This window comes from Saccopteryx bilineata, chromosome 2, assembly GCF_036850765.1.
Source record: "Saccopteryx bilineata isolate mSacBil1 chromosome 2, mSacBil1_pri_phased_curated, whole genome shotgun sequence".
Classification (NCBI taxonomy): domain Eukaryota; kingdom Metazoa; phylum Chordata; class Mammalia; order Chiroptera; family Emballonuridae; genus Saccopteryx; species Saccopteryx bilineata.
Genome location: NC_089491.1, coordinates 221614123 through 221633547, shown reverse-complemented (window position 1 = coordinate 221633547; position 19425 = coordinate 221614123). Strand labels below are relative to the sequence as shown.

Genomic DNA, 19425 nt, shown 5'->3' with positions numbered 1-19425 from the left:
TACTCCACTTTTATTTAATCTTCCAATTCAATAAATAAGACTTTCTCCAATTGCCATTTTAAATTACAGTGGTCCCTCGACTATCACAGGGGTTAGGTTCCAGAACCCCCGCGATAGGCGGAAATCCGTGAGGTAGACACCTTATATTTATTTTATTATTTATATATATTTTAAGGCTTTATAAACCCCTACACTCTTATAAACCTTTCCCACACTGTTATTAACTTTTCCTACACTTATTTTGCTTATTTTACTGCAAATATAATTAAAATAATATATAAAAATATCTATACACCACAAAATCCCACTGTATAGCAAAAAATCCACGATACAAAATTAGATATATACAATTTAAAAATCCACAATACAGTGAAACCATGAAAAGTGAACCACAATATGGCGAGGGACGACTCTACTTTAAAGTCTACAGAGCTCTTAGGATTACTTGGCAATCCCATTTTATTTACAAATGGAGGGTCCTGTCTGAAGGATGAGTCCTCAGCCTTGGATGGGTTTTGTGCTGTTGTGTTCTGGGCTCCTTTGTCACGCGAGGCCCATTCAAGGGCATGCCCTAGGGAGACTGTCACAGGTGAAGCACTAACTGGACGTGTCTTCCAGGAACACGACCATCTCCCTGCTCACCACAGATGACGCCATGGTCTCCATCGACCCCACCATGCCTGCAAATTCTGAACGGTAAGTGGCTGGCGCCTCTGTTCGGTCCTATTCCGGTGGTGTCTCTAACACTGCTCCACACCCACATGAGGGCCTCTGTGGTTGTCTTCCTAGTTTACTGCTATAGAAATCTGAACTAGGCCCTGGCCGGTTGGCTCAGCGGTAGAGAATCGGCCTGGCGTGTGGGGGACCCGGGTTCAATTCCCGGCCAGGGCACATAGGAGAAGCGCCCATTTGCTTCTCCACACCTCCCACCCCGTCCTTCCTCTCTGTCTCTCTCTTCACCTCCCACAACCAAGACCCCATTGGAGCAAAGATGGCCCGGGCGCTGGGGATGGCTCCTTGGCCTCTGCCCCAGGCGCTAGAGTGGCTCTGGTTGCGGCAGAGCGACGCCCCGGAGGGGCAGAGCATCGCCCCCTGGTGGGCAGAGCATCGCCCCTGGTGGGCGTGCCAGGTGGATCCCGGTCGGGCGCATGCGGGAGACTGTCTGACTGTCTCTCCCCGTTTCCAGCTTCAGAAAAATACAAAAAAAAGAAAAAAAAAAAAGAAATCTGAACTTAAACCCGGAATGGCAGGAAGGGGGGGCAGTGACGGAGGCTTCATTTGGCTGGTTCCTTTGCAGGACTAATCACTTACCAAGATGGTAACGATTATAATCGTGCCAGGAGCCTTCCCAGGGCTCCCCATTCAGTTGCCAGCAGGAGCCCTGTGAGCATGCACATTTCCTACCATTTCACAGGGGTTCCCCATGAAGACTCCTGGTTTATGCCTCTAGTTATCCCTCAGTCGAGTCCTGTCCATCTTCTAGAAAATTAGGTCTCTGACATGGCTTTTGTGCACCACAACCCAGCATGTAGTGGAGCCTGTTAGCCACAGGATATTGTCCAGACTCCATCAGAATGGCTCAAATCCTCCTTAAAACACCAGTGTATATGTACATGACATTTGAGTGCCCAGCCCAGCACCCATGGCACTCCCCTTCTATAGATACCTGGGCACTTCCCTCCCCTTTGCTAAATTCCTGCTCTTCCCCCTCACCCCCACCCCGGCCGGGCAAGGACCCACTGAGCGTCCCCTCACCCGCCCCAGGCCTCCTGCTATTCCATCTGGTCAAACAGTGTCCAGATCAGCATTTCAAATAACCTGCAACATAACGACACAAGTCAGGGGCTCTAATTTAACAGTGGGCTGAATGGCTTCCACACTCACTTGGAGCTGCTTAGGAAGGTGATTGATTCCCAGGCAGTCCTTATCCCCAATGCCCAACAATTATGAATAGACACTTCTCAGTTTTGTTCAGATAATGCTCAGAGGGACCTTGAGCCTCCTGATCCAACACTCCTTTCTGGATAGGAAACCATTCTGGATCCCATGGTGTCCAGCTGACAAAGGTGTTGCTTCTTGATAATACCATTCCTCTGTTTCTACCACAACTGTTTCAGGATCCTCATTGGAAGAGAGAAACAGACATTCACAGAGCGTGAGAAAAAAATGGGGCATGTGACAGGACACATGGAGAGAGGAGGGGCCAGAGCAACATGGTGCTGTGTCATCACATAAGCGCTCCTGTGGTTCCCCACTCCAGCCAAGTTGTCACACACACAACGTTCTAGTGGATGAAGGGACAGTGTGCCAGCGAGGGTGGCATGCTCAGCCGTCCCTCAGCCTATGAGCCAGGCTTCCTAGGTCCCAGTGGGGCTCTTTGCCCCACTAAGCATGTTGGAAAAGAGGGGACCCAGCAGTAATGTTTTTGAAAAAGACAAATACAATAAATGTTCAAGACAAGTTTATTCCAAGAGTAGTTTGTATCAGTTTTGTCATTGGGGAAGAGAATGATGACAGACAGCTAGACAGAGACCAAGCCAGGAGCTAATTCGGTCATGACAGCAACGTGAACAGCTCACTGTTCAGAGTCAGGATGAAGGATCAAAGAGCCAAGATAAATCTTGAAGGGCCAGAAACTCAACCCAGGCATCTTTGTCTCAAAAGCCTGGAAAGTTCCTACAACTGCTTGGCACACTGAGTCTCAGTGTTCAGTCCCAAACCCACTTTTGCTTCAGTGACAAAGTGGGGGTTCTCCTTCCCCAGTTCAACCCTGAGAGGTCCCCCTCTGTGCTCTTTCTCAGCTGAGACGGGCTTTACCGGGAGAGTTAGGCTTTGTTCAGGATCATGTGGCGATGGAAGGTCTCTTCATAAGCTCGCCCCTGGGTCCAGTCCACAGGGTGTCTGTCATCAGTGCTTCTGATGGGGGAGTTGCTAGGACACATGTCTCTGTCTCTCCCCATTCCTGCTGCACCTGTATGGGCACAACCTGTTCCCTGTGGCATTTGCCCAGGTCATCTTTACCCACTGAATGACCCTCCACAGGACAGCTACTGTGTCATCTGTCCCCTGTGGATAGGGCCCACAGTATTTCTTCTAATGCCAGTGGTAAGGCACATCCTTTCAACATGCACTTGAACATGGAAGGCAGTCCCAGGAGGGCGGGAGCGTGTTTGTGGTTTTCACCATTCCATACCCAGGACCTGCTCACAGTGAGTACTCGGTGAAAAATGCACGGAAAGAAGAAATGACCACATGAATGCCATGAAAAAATGACATCTACAGATGTCCCTATGTACTAACATTTCATTTGTTCCCAACTTCAGCACTGAGACAAAGGATTGTTGCTGTTATGAGCCACGGAGTCAGCTCTGGCTCCTGGCAACCCTGGGAATGGGTAACATCCACACTGTCCTGTCCTTAATAGGCCAGTCCAGCTCCTGTGGACAGCCTGTGGCTTCTTTCATGGAGGCATTCCATCTCATCTTTGGTCTCCTTCTTTCCCTACTGTCTTCTGTTTCCCCAGTACTATTATCTTTTCCAAAGAACTCTGGCTCTGTGATGTGCCCAAAATAGGACAACTTCCACTTTGTCATTTTGCCTCCAGCCATGTTTCAGACTTCATTTGCTCTAGGACCCACAGAGGATTATGTATTTTAAATTCTAATTGGTGTTGCTAGCCGGCTTCCCCAAGGGCGTGGCAGTCCACTCCCACCAGCAACATGTGATAGCCCATTTCCCTGCACTCTTACAGCAGCTCCTCCTGAGGTTAGCTTTCCTTCCTTCCTTCCTTCCTTCCTTCCTTCCTTCCTTCCTTCCTTCCTTCCTTCCTTCCTTCCTTCCTTCCTTCCTTCTTTCCTGCCTGCCTGCCTTCCTGCCTTCCTTCCTGCCTTCCTGCCTTCTTCCCTCTCTCCCTTCCTCCTTTCCTCTCTCCCTCCCTCCCTTCTTTTCACTATTATTGGCTATTGCCTATTCCTGTTGTTTTCCTACTTTCAACTGGCTCATCTTTTCTTACCCCTTTGACAGACCAAGCTTTCATCAGTCCTAAGCATCACCAGTATTCTGTCTCCATTCTGTCTGTGTATCATGATTCCTGGGGTGGCATCACCAAGATGCCAGTGTATTTTCGACTTAGTCATTAACACCACCCTCTCTTACACACTTGGGAGATGCAGCCACCTGGAGCTCAGACCAAGCAAAGGAGAGAGAGCCTGCCTACAGCAACCAGGAGCTGGGATGGGCGTGGGCAGTTCTGGCAGAAATTTTGCCATCCCTGCTGGACTCTATACCTGAGCAGCAACAGTGGCAAAATTTGTTTTATTGACCAAATAGGAACGTTATATAGGGAAGTTAATCATTGAAATCATATACCTAAACTACTTAGAATTCTTCTGAATGAGGAAGATAAGAACAGCCAAAGGAACTAATGTCAAAACAAAACAAAACAAACCTAATCCACTGAATTCTAATTCACCAGAGTGCTTATCTCTGGGACAGATGTGCTAGGACCATCTTTGACAGCATCTCACAGTGACTTGTCTTCTTTCTTGCAGCACTCCCTACAAAGTGAGGCCTGTGGCCATCAAGCAACTTTCAGGTAAGGCCCTTCTATCATTTTAAAAATTGAAAGGAAAACAGCTCCAGGCTACCCGTGAGATGAGATGCATATATATTAGTTACACATCAGCATCTAAAGCCCATGTACAGGCAGAGACATCCTTGCACTCTGCCCATGACAGCTCCTCAGGGACCGCCCCCACCCTCTCCCCAAGGACTTAACAGGCACTGGGCAGCAGTCCACTCCTGTCCTCCTGCACTCAGTGCCTGTGCTGCCCATGAGATTGTGAGCCACCTGCAAGCCACAGCCCTCAAGATGTCTCAGTCAGGGGTGCTGTTCCGTTAAAATTCAGTTTCCTCTCACACCTTCTATCACTCTTACTTATGTATGCTTTATGCGTAATAAAATGTTCCTACTGGAGTGTGTATTTTGATGAGCTTTGGAAAATGTAACTGTAAGCAGCACCAAAACCAATAGACACAACATTTATATCACCTGAAAAAGTTCTCCTGTGCCCTCTCCCATAAACCCCCTCACTCTACTCCTGGTCTCCGTCAGCAACGGCCCTGCTTCTTGACACTGGAGATGCGATGTTCTTTCAAAAGTATCAGATAAAAGAAATTAAATCATATGGGTGCTCTTCTTGATTCAACCTGATGCTTTTGAGACTCACCCGTGTATTGAGCATATCAGTAGTCAGTCCTTATTTATGAGTGAGTCGTCTTCCATGGCGGAAAAGACCACTGCCTGTTTATCCAATCACCTGCTGAAGAACATCAAGGCTGCCTCCAGTTTGGGGCTTTGTGAATAGGGCTGCTATGAGCATATATGTAGGGACGTACATTTTCATTTCTATTGAATGGGATTTCTGGGTCAAAGGGTTAGGTACATGTTCCATTTTATTTAAAAATTATGTATCAGTATTTTCAAGGTGCCTACACCATTTTGGATTCCCAGTTGTTCCACCTCGCCACCAACCCTTGGTAGTGGCGGTCTTTCTTCTGTTATTCATTCTAATGGGTGTGTGGTTGCAATTGCACTTTGTGTTTCCCTAGTGATTAATGACAGTGAGTATCTACTGGCAATTCATAATTATTCTTTTATGAAGCATCTGTTCAAACCCATCCTGATTTGGTGTTGTTAAGAGTTCCTTCCTTCTTATTACTGAGTTGTGAGTGTTCCCAATGTATTTGGGATGCACACCCTTTGTCAGATATATGTTATAAATATTTTCACCCAGTCTGTAACTTGCCTTTTCATTGTCTTATTAGTGACTCTTAATGACCAGAAATTTTAATTTTGTATTAGGCCTAATTTATCAACTTTGTTCTTTTCTGGTTTGTGCTTTTTATGTCCTAAGAAGTCTTAGTTTAACCCCTATTTAATGGAGTTTTCTCCAATGTTTTCTTTTAGCTGTTCTGTAGTTTCAGCTTTTTCATATAAGTCCGTGATCCATTTTGAGTTCATTTGTGTGTGTGGTATGAGGCAAGAGCTGAAGTTTATTTTCCCTTTCAAGGTGCAGTGTTAATTTTAATTTGTGCAGGATGGATGGTTACAGAATAGACTTTTGAAGCCCCCCCCCCCATATCGAGCTAGATGGTGCGTGCGAGGCAATGATGTCTCTGTTCCTCCGTTTCTGTCTTTAAGGTGACAATGTTTGCACAACACATGGGCACTGGCAGCTCTAAATCACTTTTGTGCTTGAGTAACTCTTTATGAATTTCATAAACAATTCAGTTCTCTCAATAGTAAATGCTAGAATAAAAATGAATTCTAACTTTTTCTATTGCAAAAATACCTTTTCTACTACAAACATACATAAAAAGCGCATTAGTCTCTTGACTTAATCATAATTTTTTTTTAATATTCTCATTAACTGTACTTTATTTGGGTTTCACCACTTCTTTCCTGACATGCTTGTTCGGTGACAACGCATGTTCCCACGTTGCATTTAGTCATCCATCTCCCCAGGCTTTTCTGCTTGTTGGGTAGGGCGCTGGCATTCTTGAGGAGTCTGCAGAACGTCCCCCAAGCTGGCTTTGTCCAATGTTATTCTCATGATCAGCCTGGGAGTGTGGATTTTTGAAAGGCCTACCTGGGGTCTGTGCTGTCCAGATGCACCCACTGTGAAGTGACTCTTTTACACTTTACTTCCTCTCTTCTTTAGAAGCAAGTCCCTAAGCCTAGCCCACCTTTAAGTGGGGGAGAAAAGAATTGAGGGTCCTTTTCTGTCACTACAAATACCCATGTGCTCTAGAATGTTTGCTGAAAAGACCATCCTTTTCCCCATTGAATTATCATGACACCTTTGTCAAAACTCGGTTGGCCAATGTATGTGTGAGTCTTTTTCAGGACTCACTATCCCGTTGCATTAATATACATGCCTGTCCTTAAATTAATACCCTGCTATCTTTTTTTTTAAGTATTTTAATTTTTATTTTATTCATTTTAGAGAGGAGAGAGAGAGGGAGAGAGAGAGAGAGACAGGGAGGAGGAGCAGGAAGCATCAATTCCCATATGTGCCTTGACCAGGCAAGCCCAGGGTTTTGAACCGGCGACCTCAGTATTTCCAGGTCGACGCTTTATCCACTGCGCCACCACAGGTCAGGCAATGCCCTGCTATCTTGATTACTATAGATTTGTACTAAGTCTTAAGTTCAGAAAATGCAAATCCAAGGGTTTCTCTTCTTTTTTCAAAAATGTTTTGCTTATTCCAGGGTTCTTTTATTTTCAAATAAATTTTAGAATCATTTTGTCAATTGCTACCAAAAAAAAAAGTCTACTGGGATCTTAATGGAAATTATATTAAATCTATTGAACCATTTGGGAAGAATTACTGTCTTAATGTTCAGTCTTCTGATTCATGCCTGTGGTATATCTGTCACTTAGGTCCCTGTTAATGTTGCTCAATAATATGGTATAGTTGTCAGTGTCAGTGTCTTAAATATGTGTTGATAAATTACTAAGTATTTCATAGTTTTATGGTATTATCAATGGATTTCTAAATTTTTTAATTTCCAATAGTTTTTACTTTATAGAAATATAATTGCTATTGTATAATGACCTAACGAAACTGTCACTTACTAGGTCCAATACCTTTTTGTAGATTTTTCTCTACATCCGCATATAGAGAACTGCTTCATGTTTTTAAATCTGGATGCCTTTTCTTTCTTTGTTTTGCTTTATTGTACTAGGTTAGGATATCTAGTACAATAGAAGACTGGAAAGTGTGAAGGACAGATAATGGAGTCTTTCACCATCAACATGACATTAGCTATAATTTTCTTTAAATGTCCTTTCTCATGTTGAGAGGTTCTTATTTTCTTTCTATTTCTAATTTGTTGAGAGTTTTAACTATAAATTGATTTTTTTTAATTTTGTCAAATGCTTTTTCTACTTCTATTGAAAAGATCATGACTTTTTCCCCCTCCATCTCCTTAATAGTAAATTTTACTGATTGGTTTTAAATTGTTAAGTTAATCTTGCATTCCTAGTTCAAACTTCATTTGGCTGTGGTATATCTATTTTTTGTTCTGGGTTCAAATTGCAAATATTTTGTGAGGTTTATGAGGGATATTGGTCCATAGTTTTCTTTTCCTATAATATATTCATCTGGCCTCATAAAACAAGTTGGAAGTGTTCCAGGGACTCTGTTTTGTACTTATTTGGGGACTCATTTTAAGGGGTTAGGGCTGTCTTTTCTAAGAATTTATTGTTATGACATAGTTTGATTATTTTTATGTGGTTCTTTTTATGTGCATAAAATTGTAATGAAATCCTCACTTTCACCCGAGATATTAGTAATTTTTATCTTCCCCTTTTTCAAGTTAATTAGTCTAGAGATTTATAAATTTTATTGATTTTTTTTTAAAGAGCCAGCTTCAGGTTTCATTAGTTGTCTTTATTTTATGTTTTCTACCTTATTGATTTCTCCTGTTGTCTTTATTATTTTGTTTCTTCTAATTTACTCCAGGTCTACTTTGCTCTTCTTTTTCTACCTAAAATAAAATGGATGCTTAGATCATCAATTTTAGATCTTTTACTTTTAAAGCCAGAGCTTTCCCTCTATGTTTCCTTCAGCTGTCACTCATAAATTTTGGAGTGTTGTATTTTCAATTTTACTCAGCTCAAAATATTTTCTGATTTACCTTGTGGTTCTTTCTCTGCTCCTTTTGTTACTTAGAAGTATATTATATAATTTTTAAATACAGTGGTACCTTGAGATGAGTTTAATTCGTTCTGTAACCGAGCTCTTAAGGCAGTCAACTCATATATCAAACAAATTTCTCCCATTTAAAATAACTGAAATAGATTTAATCAGTTCCAGCCCTGTGAAACATCCCCAAACCATCCTAAATTATGAAAAAAGACGTTTTTAATTAAGAAACACACATGTATACTTTACCAATGCATAACAAAATATATGAAATAAAAGAAAAAAGTGTTATTTAGTACTGTATTCTTATCTTGGAGACAGACGAGTGCAGCTAACGGAGGTGAATGGTGGAAGGGGAGGGAGGGAGAGAGGAAGGGATGCGGGCACTGTAGACACATAAACTAAAACTGCACTTTCTTAACACTAAATGTAAACTAAAACTGCATTTCTTTACTTTAAACAAAACTAAAACTGCACTTTCTTTACTTAAAATGAAACCACAAACACTTAATTGTAAAAAAAAAATGTACCTTTTTAAACTTTAAACTTAACCTAAGTTTAATAGTACGTATTTTTCATTTAATCATCACCTGTTTTTGCCTTTTTGGCTGCATTTTCAGCACTTTCACTTGCAGGACTTTTGAATAAAAATCTATCCAAAGAGGTTTGCTTTCGCCTGCCTTTTAAAATGTTACAGAAATGTGACAAACAAGTGTCATTAAAAAGTGCTGAAGCACAACCAGATGAAACTTTTTCTGGGTGTTTCTTTTCAATGAAACTTGAAAGCTTCTCCCACATTGCCAGCATGTCTTTAATTTCACTCATAGAAATCAATTCCTCCGACTCTACCTCCTCCTCACTACTAATCTCTTGCAGAAGCTAAGTATGTTGCATCATCTGTAGCTCCTTCAACTCCTCAGTTGAGAGTTCCTCCTCATGTTCCTCAACAAGCTCGTTTACGTCACCCTCATCTACCTCCAGACCCATCGACTTTCCAAGGGACACAATCTCCTCCAACAGTTCTACTCAGTATCGGTCTCTGGTTCGAATCCTTCAAAGTCCCCTGTCTGCAACAACATCAGGCCATAACTTTTTCAAGGTTCTTGCCGAGTTCAAGGTTCTTCTTGTAACTTCTTACTGTGCCATGTCAATAATGCATAAATATATCATGATGGTCTAGTGATCTTTCCAAAACTCTCGAAGGGTAAGAATTGTATTCTCAGTCACCTCAAAGCAGCAGTGGAACAAGTGCTTTATGTAAAACTTTTTAAAGTTGGAAATGACCTGCTGATCTATAGGTTACAAGATTGAAGTCGTGTTGGGTGGAAGGTAGAGGATTTTCACTATTTTGAACTCATCAAGAATGTCATCTTCAAGACCAGGTGGGTGGGCTGGAGCATTATCAAGGATTAGTAATGCTTTCATTGGGAGTTTATTTTCTTGAAGATATTTCTTCACTGCAGGATCAAAGACAAGATTTACCCATTCAATAAAAAACTGCCGTGTAACCTATGTCCCAGCATTGGTGTGCCGCATAACCTGCAGTTTTTCTTTAAGAATCTTGTGAGTCTTGCCTGACCAGGTGGTGGCGCAGTGGATAGAGCGTCGGACTGGGATGCGGAAGGACCCAGGTTCGAGACCCCGAGGTCGCCAGCTTGAGCGCCGGCTCATCTGGCTTGAGCAAAGAGCTCACCAGCTTGGACCCAAGGTCCCTGGCTCCAGCAGGGGGTTACTCGGTCTGCTGAAGGCCCATGGTCAAGGCACATGTGAGAAAGCAATCAATGAACAACTAAGAAGTCGCAACGCGCAACGAGAAACTGATGATTGATGCTTCTCATCTCTCTCCGTTCCTGTCTGTCTGTCCCTGTCTATCCCTCTCTCTGACTCACTCTCTGTCTCTGTAAAATAAATAAATAAATAAATAAATAAATAAATAAATAAAAGAATCTTGTGAGTCTTAAAGGCTTGAGGATTTTCAGAATGATACACTAGCAGTGGCTTTACTTTACAGTCACCACTAGCATTTGCACTCAGTGCAAGGGTAAGATGGTCCTTCATGGGTTTATGGCCTGGCAGCTTCTTCTCCTCTGCGGTGATGAAAGTCCTCCAGGGCATCTTTTTCCAAAACAATCCTGTTTCGTCACAGTTGAACACTTGTTGGGGGATGTAGCCTTCCTTTGCATTAAGCGCAGCAAAACGTGCTATGTACTCCTCAGCTGCCTTAACGTCAGCACTCACAGCTTCACCATGCCTCACCACCGAGTGGATGCCAGATCTCTTCTTGAAATTTTCAAACCAGCTGTGACTTGCCTTAAACGTATTTTCTGCTGCCTCTTTTGAGGTTGATGGTTCTTTCTTCTTCAAGTCGCTGCAATTAATACAGGCCTTTTTGCATATTACAGTCTCTGTCACTGTATCTCCTGCCAGTTCTTTCTCTTTCACCCACACCAGCAGAAGCTTCTCCATTTCTTCATGGATATTTGTCCTTAATTGGGAAAGAAATTGTAGTTCCTTTCGCTGGATTTGTGCTTTTGATGGCATCCTTTTGTTTAAGGGTGGTACAAGTTGTAGATGTATTGCCTTGGCAGTTCAATCACTCATACACCACGCTCATGTTTTTCTATTATTTCTTGCTTTACTTCTATCGACATCATTCTCTTCTTCTTCTCACCACTGTCCTTTACACTCACTTTCTTCAGCCCCATGATAGCACACAAAAAAAGTTAGTAAAAAATGCAAAAATGATGCAAGAACAAGTACAGCGCACGAAATTCGACTTGATTCTGCAGGTAACACATGAGAAAGAACGAGATGCTGGTGTTGTGCTGCTGATACTGGACCCGTGCACCAACGTGCCAACTAGTGGCAGCTTCCCAAATCATGACTTGTATCTCAGAATTTTGCTCGGATCTCAAACAAAAATACGGACTGAGTAACAGCTTGTATCAAAAAGGAGATGACGTCAGAGTAATGGCGGGGTAGGAAGCGATACCGATAAATCTCCCCCAAAATTCAACAAGATCTTCAACCAGAAACAGAAAAACCTATACTTGGAGCCTCCAGATGCTTCGCAATACACCCGAAGGTATGGTCGAGTGAAAAATTGGCTAAATATATAACCAAACCCCAAAGGAAATAGGGAGTAAGAAATGCTCCGCCTTCCTCACTAACCTAAACAGGGCGGCTTTCTCTGGTAACTGTGAATATAGAAACTGAGGCGGGCAAAGGGAGTGAATAGATCCAGGCCGCGGCACAAACGGCCGAACCAGGCTGTGGCACGGAGATCCAAGCCGAGGAAAAACTGATCCTGTGGCAACCCAGGCAATACAAGCTAACACTCGCGCCAAACCCAAACAAAGACAGACAAGCGGGGCAGCCATTTTACCCGATCTCCTGGTCGGTGCGCAGTTAGTGGGCAAGAGATTTCTTCCTAAGCCCCAGGAGTGGGTGCCTGTGTTACCCCACAGAGAGGCAGAGTCAGAAGCCTTTCTGTGGGCCGAAAGCAGAATCTCTGGGCAGCCCCAGCGCCCTGGGAAAGCCGTGCACGGGAGGGAGCAAGAACTAATTCCAATGGTGGAAATTTTCCGTGTTGGTGGGGGTTTCACTCAGAGGGAAACGCGCTGGCCTCATATCCTGGTATGCGCGCGAAGACAGTGAGTGAGAGATTCCTCCGAGTGCCTCGGCAGTGCACGCCCATGTTATCGCACAGAGGGGCAGAGTCAGGGGCCTTTGTGTGGGCCAAAGCGGAATCTCGGGCTGCCCCAGTGCCTTGCAAAAGCCGCGCACGGGGACGGAGCGAGAGCCAATTCCAACGCTGCAACTTTTCCATGAGGTTGGGGGTTTCACTCAGAGCGTGAGACTGCTGGCCGGATATCCTGGTCTGTGCACGCAGATACTGAGCGAGAGTTTCCTCTAAGCGCCCCGGAAGTGGGCGCCTGCCTGTGTTACCAGACAGAGTGGCAGAGCCAGAGGTCTGTGAGTGGGTGGAAAGCCCGCCTGATTATGCTAGCAGCTCTGACTAAGCCTTACCCAGAGCCCTGTGCTGAGTGGAAATAGAGTGGGGAGTTGCCAGCTCTTTGAGCCTCTTACTATCCAGGCAGAGGCAGCAGCAACCCCATAGCTGGATTATCAGGCTACTAATTGAGGAAGGAAAGACTAGGAGAAAGGCTCCAGGAACACGGACTCTCTCACTGTCGGAGCCTATAAATGCTAATGAGCCTCGACTGCCAACGAGACTAAAGCACAATACATGACATTGCCATAGAGACTTATCAACTGCAAACCTCTACCTGAGCATGCCAAAGGGGCAGAACCCGGGGTACAGAGTCACCGACCAGGAAGAGGGAGAGAAAAGAAAAAGCAAGAAGATAACCTCTCAAAATCAAGAATAATCTGCAGACTTTATAACCTATCCCATTTTATTATATTTGTTCATTTGTTTCTCTTATCTTCATTCTTGATACTTTTTTTCCTCCTCCAATTTGGCCGATTAACTCTCTGCCGGTCTTACTCTCTCCTCTCCTTGAACTACACTACCCATAAGTGTTACATCTCCCATTATCTTTTCTCTCCTCTTCCTTTCTCTCTATGAGGGTTGCACTCCAAAACCCTTAACTCTCTCTCTCTCTCTCTATCCTTTCTTTTTTCTTCTTTTAGTGGTTCCCTCATTTTTTCTCTCTCTCTCTTTCTTTTCTCCCTCTATATTAGTTTCTTCCTTTCTCCTTTACATCTCCTCTCATTCAAACCTCAATAACAAACAAATTATCTTATCTGGGACTCAAACTCATGTTTGTGGCATTTTGGGGGGGTTTTACTTCACCTTTTTAACTCACTAGCAGTGCTCCCATCCCTGGCTCTCCATTTTATCTAGTTCTTGTTCCACTAAATACAATAGTATTTTTTTAATTTGTCCCCCCATTTTTCTGTTTTCCTCTTATTCCTCTCATCATAACTCTTAGACAACCAACACCTAAAAGCAAATCATTTTATTCTTGACCCAAATTTTTTCCTTATTTGCTTTTTGTGGGTCCATACCCCCCTTTTTTTTTTCTTTTTTTGCCCCTTTATTACTTTTCCCCAATTCAGGCCCTCCATCACAGGCATTGTTTGTTATAATTCACAGTTCACCACAAGATTTTCTCAAGAAAGAGGGGAGAGGAGAGGAGAGGAGAGGAGAGGAAAAAAGGAGGGGGGTAATAATTTCCTTTTTTTAATTTTTATTTTATTTTATTTTGCTTTATTTCATTATTAATTTTTTAAAAAAAAAACAACTCTGATTTTTTATTTTTTATTTTTTTAAACTTTTTATTCTTTATTAAATCTCATTAATACTATCAACAAAACCACCCTCAGATGCCATTAAGGAAGAGAAAATCAAATATCATGGATACAAAAGAAAGAGAGGGCCTGACCAGGCGGTGGCACAGTGGATAGAGCGTCAGACTGGGATGCAGAGGACCCAGGTTCGAGACCCCGAGGTCACCAGCTTGAGCGTGGGCTCATCTGATTTGAGCAAAAAAGCCCACCAGTTTGAACCCAAGGTCGCTGGCTCCAGCAAGGGGCTACTCAGTCTGTTGAAGGCCCGCGGTCAAGGCACATATGAGAAAGCAATCAATGAACAACTAAGGTGTTGAAACATGCAATGAAAAAACTAATGATTGATGCTTCTCATCTCTCTGTTCCTGGCTGTCTGTCCCTGTCTATTCCTCTCTCTGACTCACTCTCTGTCTCTGTAAAAAAAACAAAAAACAAAACTGCTACAAAAGAAAGAGAGGTAACACAGCTAGATGAGGAAAAATCTATGGAGAAAAAATTTAATATATTGGAAACCTTGGAGCTAAATGACAGAGAATTCAAGATAGAAATCCTAAAAATCCTCCGAGATATACAAGAAAACACAGAAAGGCAATTTAGGGAGCTCAGAAAACAACTCAATGAACACAAAGAATATATGTCCAAGGAAATTGAAACTATAAAAACAAATCAAACAGAGATGAAAAACTCAATTCACGAGCTGAAAAACGAAGTAACAAGCTTAGCTAATACAACAGGTCAGATAGAAGAGAGGATTAGTGAAATAGAAGTCAAGCAACTTGAGGCACAACAGAGAGAAGACGAAAGAGACTCAAAAATTAAAAAAAAATGAGATAGCCCTACAAGAATTATCTGACTCCTTCAAAAAGAATAACATAAGAATAATAGGTATATTAGAGGGAGAAGAGAGAAAAAATGGAATGGAGAACATACTCAAACAAATAATAGATGAGAACTTCCCAAGCCTGTGGAAAGAACTAAAGCCTCAAGTTCAAGAAGCAAACAGAACTGCGAGTTTTCTTAACTCCAACAAACCTACTCCAAGGCATATCATAATGAAATTGACACAAACCAACAGCAAAGAAAAAATTCTCAAGGCAGCCAGGGAAAAGAAGAATACAACATATAAAGGAAGGCCCATTAGATTATCATCAGATTTCTCAGCAGAAACTCTACAAGCTAGAAGAGAGTGGACCCCAATATTTAAAGTCCTGAAAGAGAGGAACTTTCAGCCACGAATACTATACCCATCAAAGCTATCCTTCAAATACGAAGGAGAAATAAAAACATTCACAGATACAGAAAAGATGAGGGAATTTATCATCAGAAAACCCCCACTCCAGGAATTACTAAAGGGGGTTCTCCAATCAGATACAAAGAACAAAAAAAAACCAGAACCACAAGTAAAAGCTCCAAGAAGAACACAATAAAACCAAATTGAAACTGTGACAACAACAAAAAGAAAGAGGGGGAGAAGATGGAGATTAACAGTAGCAAAGGACGATGGAGTACAAAAGTACTCACAAAATAGTTCGCTACAATGAACAGGGTAGGAACCCTTTTCATTACTCAAAGGTAACCACCATTGAAAAAACCACCACAGAAGCACATGAGATAAAAAAGATAGCAACAGAGGAAAGATGTATGGAATACAACCAAATAAAAACAAAAGATAGAAAAACGAAAGAGAAGGATCAAACAAGACACAAAACTAACAGAAAGCAAGATATAAAATGGCAATAGGGAACTCACAAGTATCAATAATTACACTAAATGTAAACGGATTAAACTCACCAATAAAAAGGCACAGAGTAGCAGAATGGATTTAAAAAGAAAATCCAACTGTATGCTGCCTACAGGAAACTCATCTAAGTAACAAGGATAAAAACAAATTCAAAGTGAAAGGCTGGAAAACAATACTCCAAGCAAATAACATCCAAAAAAAAAGCAGGTGTAGCAATACTCATATCGGATAATGCTGACTACAAGACAGGAAAAGTACTCAGAGACAAAAATGGCCATTTCATAATGCCTAAGGGGACACTGAATCAAGAAGATATAACAATTCTTAATATATATGCACCAAACCAAGGAGCACCAAAATATATAAGACAGCTACTTATTGATCTTAAAACAAAAACTGACAAAAATACAATCATACTTGGAGACCTCAATACACCGCTGATGGCTCTAGATCGGTCATCCAAACAGAGAATCAACAAAGACATAGTGGCCTTAAACAAAACAATAGAGCACCTGGATATGATATACATCTACAGGACATTTCATCCCAAAGTGACTGAGTATACATTTTTCTCCAGTGTATATGGATCATTCTCAAGAATTGACCATCTGTTGGGCCACAAAAACAACATCAGCAAATTCAGAAAAATTGAAGTTGTACCAAGCATATTTTCTGATCATAAAGCCTTGAAACTAGAATTCAACTGCAAAAAAGAGGGAAAAAATCCCACAAAAATGTGGAAACTAAACAACATACTTTTAAAAAATGAGTGGGTCAAAGAAGAAATAAGTGCAGAGATCAAAAGATATATACAGACTAATGAAAATGACAATACGACATATCAGAATCTATGGGATGCAGCAAAAGCAGTGATAAGAGGGAAGTTCATATCACTTCAGGTATATATGAACAAACAAGAGAGAGCCCAAGTGAACCACTTAACTTCCCACCTTAAGGAACTAGAAAAAGAAGAACAAAGACAACCCAAAACCAGCCGAAGAAAGGAGATAATAAAAATCAGAGCAGAAATAAATGAATTAGAGAACAGAAAAACTATAGAAAAAATTAATAGAACAAGGAGCTGGTTCTTTGAAAAGATCAACAAAATTGACAAACCCTTGGTAAGACTTACCAAGGAAAAAAGAGAAAGAACTCATATAAACAAAATCCAAAATGAAAGAGGAGAAATCACCACGGACACCGTAGATATACAAAGAATTATTGTAGAATACTATGAAAAACTTTATGCCACTAAATTCAACAACCTAGAAGAAATGAATAAATTCCTAGAACAATACAACCTTCCTAGACTGAGTCAAGAAGAAGCAGAAAGCCTAAACAGACCTATCAGTAGAGAAGAAATAGAAAAAACCATTAAAAACCTCCCCAAAAATAAAAGTCCAGGCCCTGATGGCTATACCAGCGAATTTTATCAAACATTCAAAGAAGACTTGGTTCCTATTCTACTCAAAGTCTTCCAAAAAATTGAAGAAGAAGCAATACTTCCAAACACATTTTATGAGGCCAACATAACCCTCATACCAAAACCAGACAAGGATGGCACAAAAAAAGAAAACTACAGACCAATATCTCTAATGAATACAGATGCTAAAATACTAAACAAAATACTAGCAAATCGAATACAACATGATCAAGTGGGATTCATCCCAGAATCTGAAGGATGGTTCAACATACGTAAAACGGTTAACGTAATACACCATATCAACAAAACGAAGAACAAAAACCACATGATCTTATCAATAGATGCAGAAAAGGCTTTCAATAAAATACAACACAATTTTATGTTTAAGACTCTCAACAAAATGGGTATAGAAGGAAAATATCTCAACATGATAAAGGCCATATATGATAAACCATCAGCTAACATCATATTAAATGGCACTAAACTGAAGGCTTTCCCCCTTAAATCAGGAACAAGACAGGGTTGTCCACTCTCTCCACTCTTATTTAATGTGGTACTAGAGGTTCTCGACACAGCAATCAGACAAGACAAAGAAATAAAAGGCATCCATATCAGAAAAGAAGAAGTAAAGGTATCACTTTTTGCAGATGATATGATCCTATACATCGAAAACCCCAAAGAATCCACAAAAAGACTACTAGAAACAATAAGCCAATACAGTAAGGTCGCAGGATACAAAATTAACATACAGAAGTCAATAGCCTTTCTATATGCCAACAATGAAACAATTGAGAAGGAACTCAAAAGAATAATCCCCTTCACGATTGCAACAAAAAAAATAAAATACTTAGGAATAAACATAACAAAGAATGTAAAGGACTTATATAATGAAAACTATAAACCATTGTTAAGGGAAATCGAAAAAGATATAATGAGATGGAAGAATATACCTTGTTCTTGGCTAGGAAGAATGAATATAATCAAGATGGCTATATTACCCAAAGCAATATACAAATTTAATGCAATTCCCATCAAACTTCCAATGACGTTTTTTAAAGAAATAGAGCAAAAAATCATCAGATTTATATGGAACTATAAAAAAACCCGAATAGCCAAAGCAATCCTAAAGAAAAAGAATGAAGCTGGGGGCATTACAATACCTGACTTCAAACTCTATTATAGGGCCACGACAATCAAAACAGCATGGTATTGGCAGAAAAATAGACACTCAGACCAATGGAACAGAATAGAAAGTCCAGAAATAAAACCACATATATATTGTCAAATAATTTTTGATAAAGGGGCCAACAACACACAATGGAGAAAAGAAAGCCTCTTCAATAAATGGTGCTGGGAAAACTGGAAAGAATGAAACTGCAAAAGAATGAAACTGGACTACAGTTTGTCCCCCTGTACAAAAATTAACTCAAAATGGATCAATGATCTAAACATAAGACCTGAAACAATTAAGTACATAGAAGAAGACATAGGTACTCAACTCATGGACCTGGGTTTTAAAGAGCATTTTATGAATTTGACTCCACAGGCAAGAGAAGTGAAGGCAAAAATTAATGAATGGGACTACATCAGACTAAGAAGTTTTTGCTCAGCAAGAGAAACTGATAACAAAATAAACAGAAAGCCAACTAAATGGGAAATGATATTTTCAAACAACAGCTCAGATAAGGGCCTAATATCCAAAATATACAAAGAACTCATAAAACTCAACAACAAACAAACAAACAATCCAATAAAAAAATGGGAAGAGGATATGAACAGACATTTCTCCCAGGAAGAAATACAAATGGCCAACAGATATATGAAAAGATGCTCATCTTCTTTAGCTATTAGAGAAATGCAAATCAAAACGACAATGAGATACCACCTCACACCTGTTCGATTAGCTATTATTAGCAAGACAGGTAATAGCAAATGTTGGAGAGGCTGTGGAGAAAAAGGAACACTCATACACTGTTGGTGGGAATGTAAAGTAGTACAACCATTATGGAAGAAAGTATGGTGTTTCCTCAAAAAACTGAAAATAGAACTACCTTATGACCCAGCAATCCCTCTACTGGGTATATACCCCCAAAACTCAGAAACATTGATATGTAAAGACACATGCAGCCCCATGTTTATTGCAGCATTGTTCACAGTGGCCAGGACATGGAAACAACAAAAAAGCCCATCAATAGATGACTGGATAAAGAAGATGTGGCACAGATACACTATGG

At 41.1% G+C, this 19425-nt stretch overlaps 1 protein-coding gene across 4 annotated transcripts in view; it reads left to right on the top strand.

The window, feature by feature from the left end:
* Positions 1 to 19425, top strand: part of PDE9A (phosphodiesterase 9A) — a 103784-nt gene that overhangs the window by 27172 nt on the left and 57187 nt on the right. For all 4 annotated transcript variants that reach the window (XM_066259295.1, XM_066259294.1, XM_066259293.1 and 1 more), the window contains 2 exons: positions 619 to 696; positions 4551 to 4594. In XM_066259295.1, coding sequence (XP_066115392.1) covers positions 619 to 696; positions 4551 to 4594 — 122 coding nt within the window. The remainder of the gene's footprint in view (positions 1 to 618; positions 697 to 4550; positions 4595 to 19425) is intronic.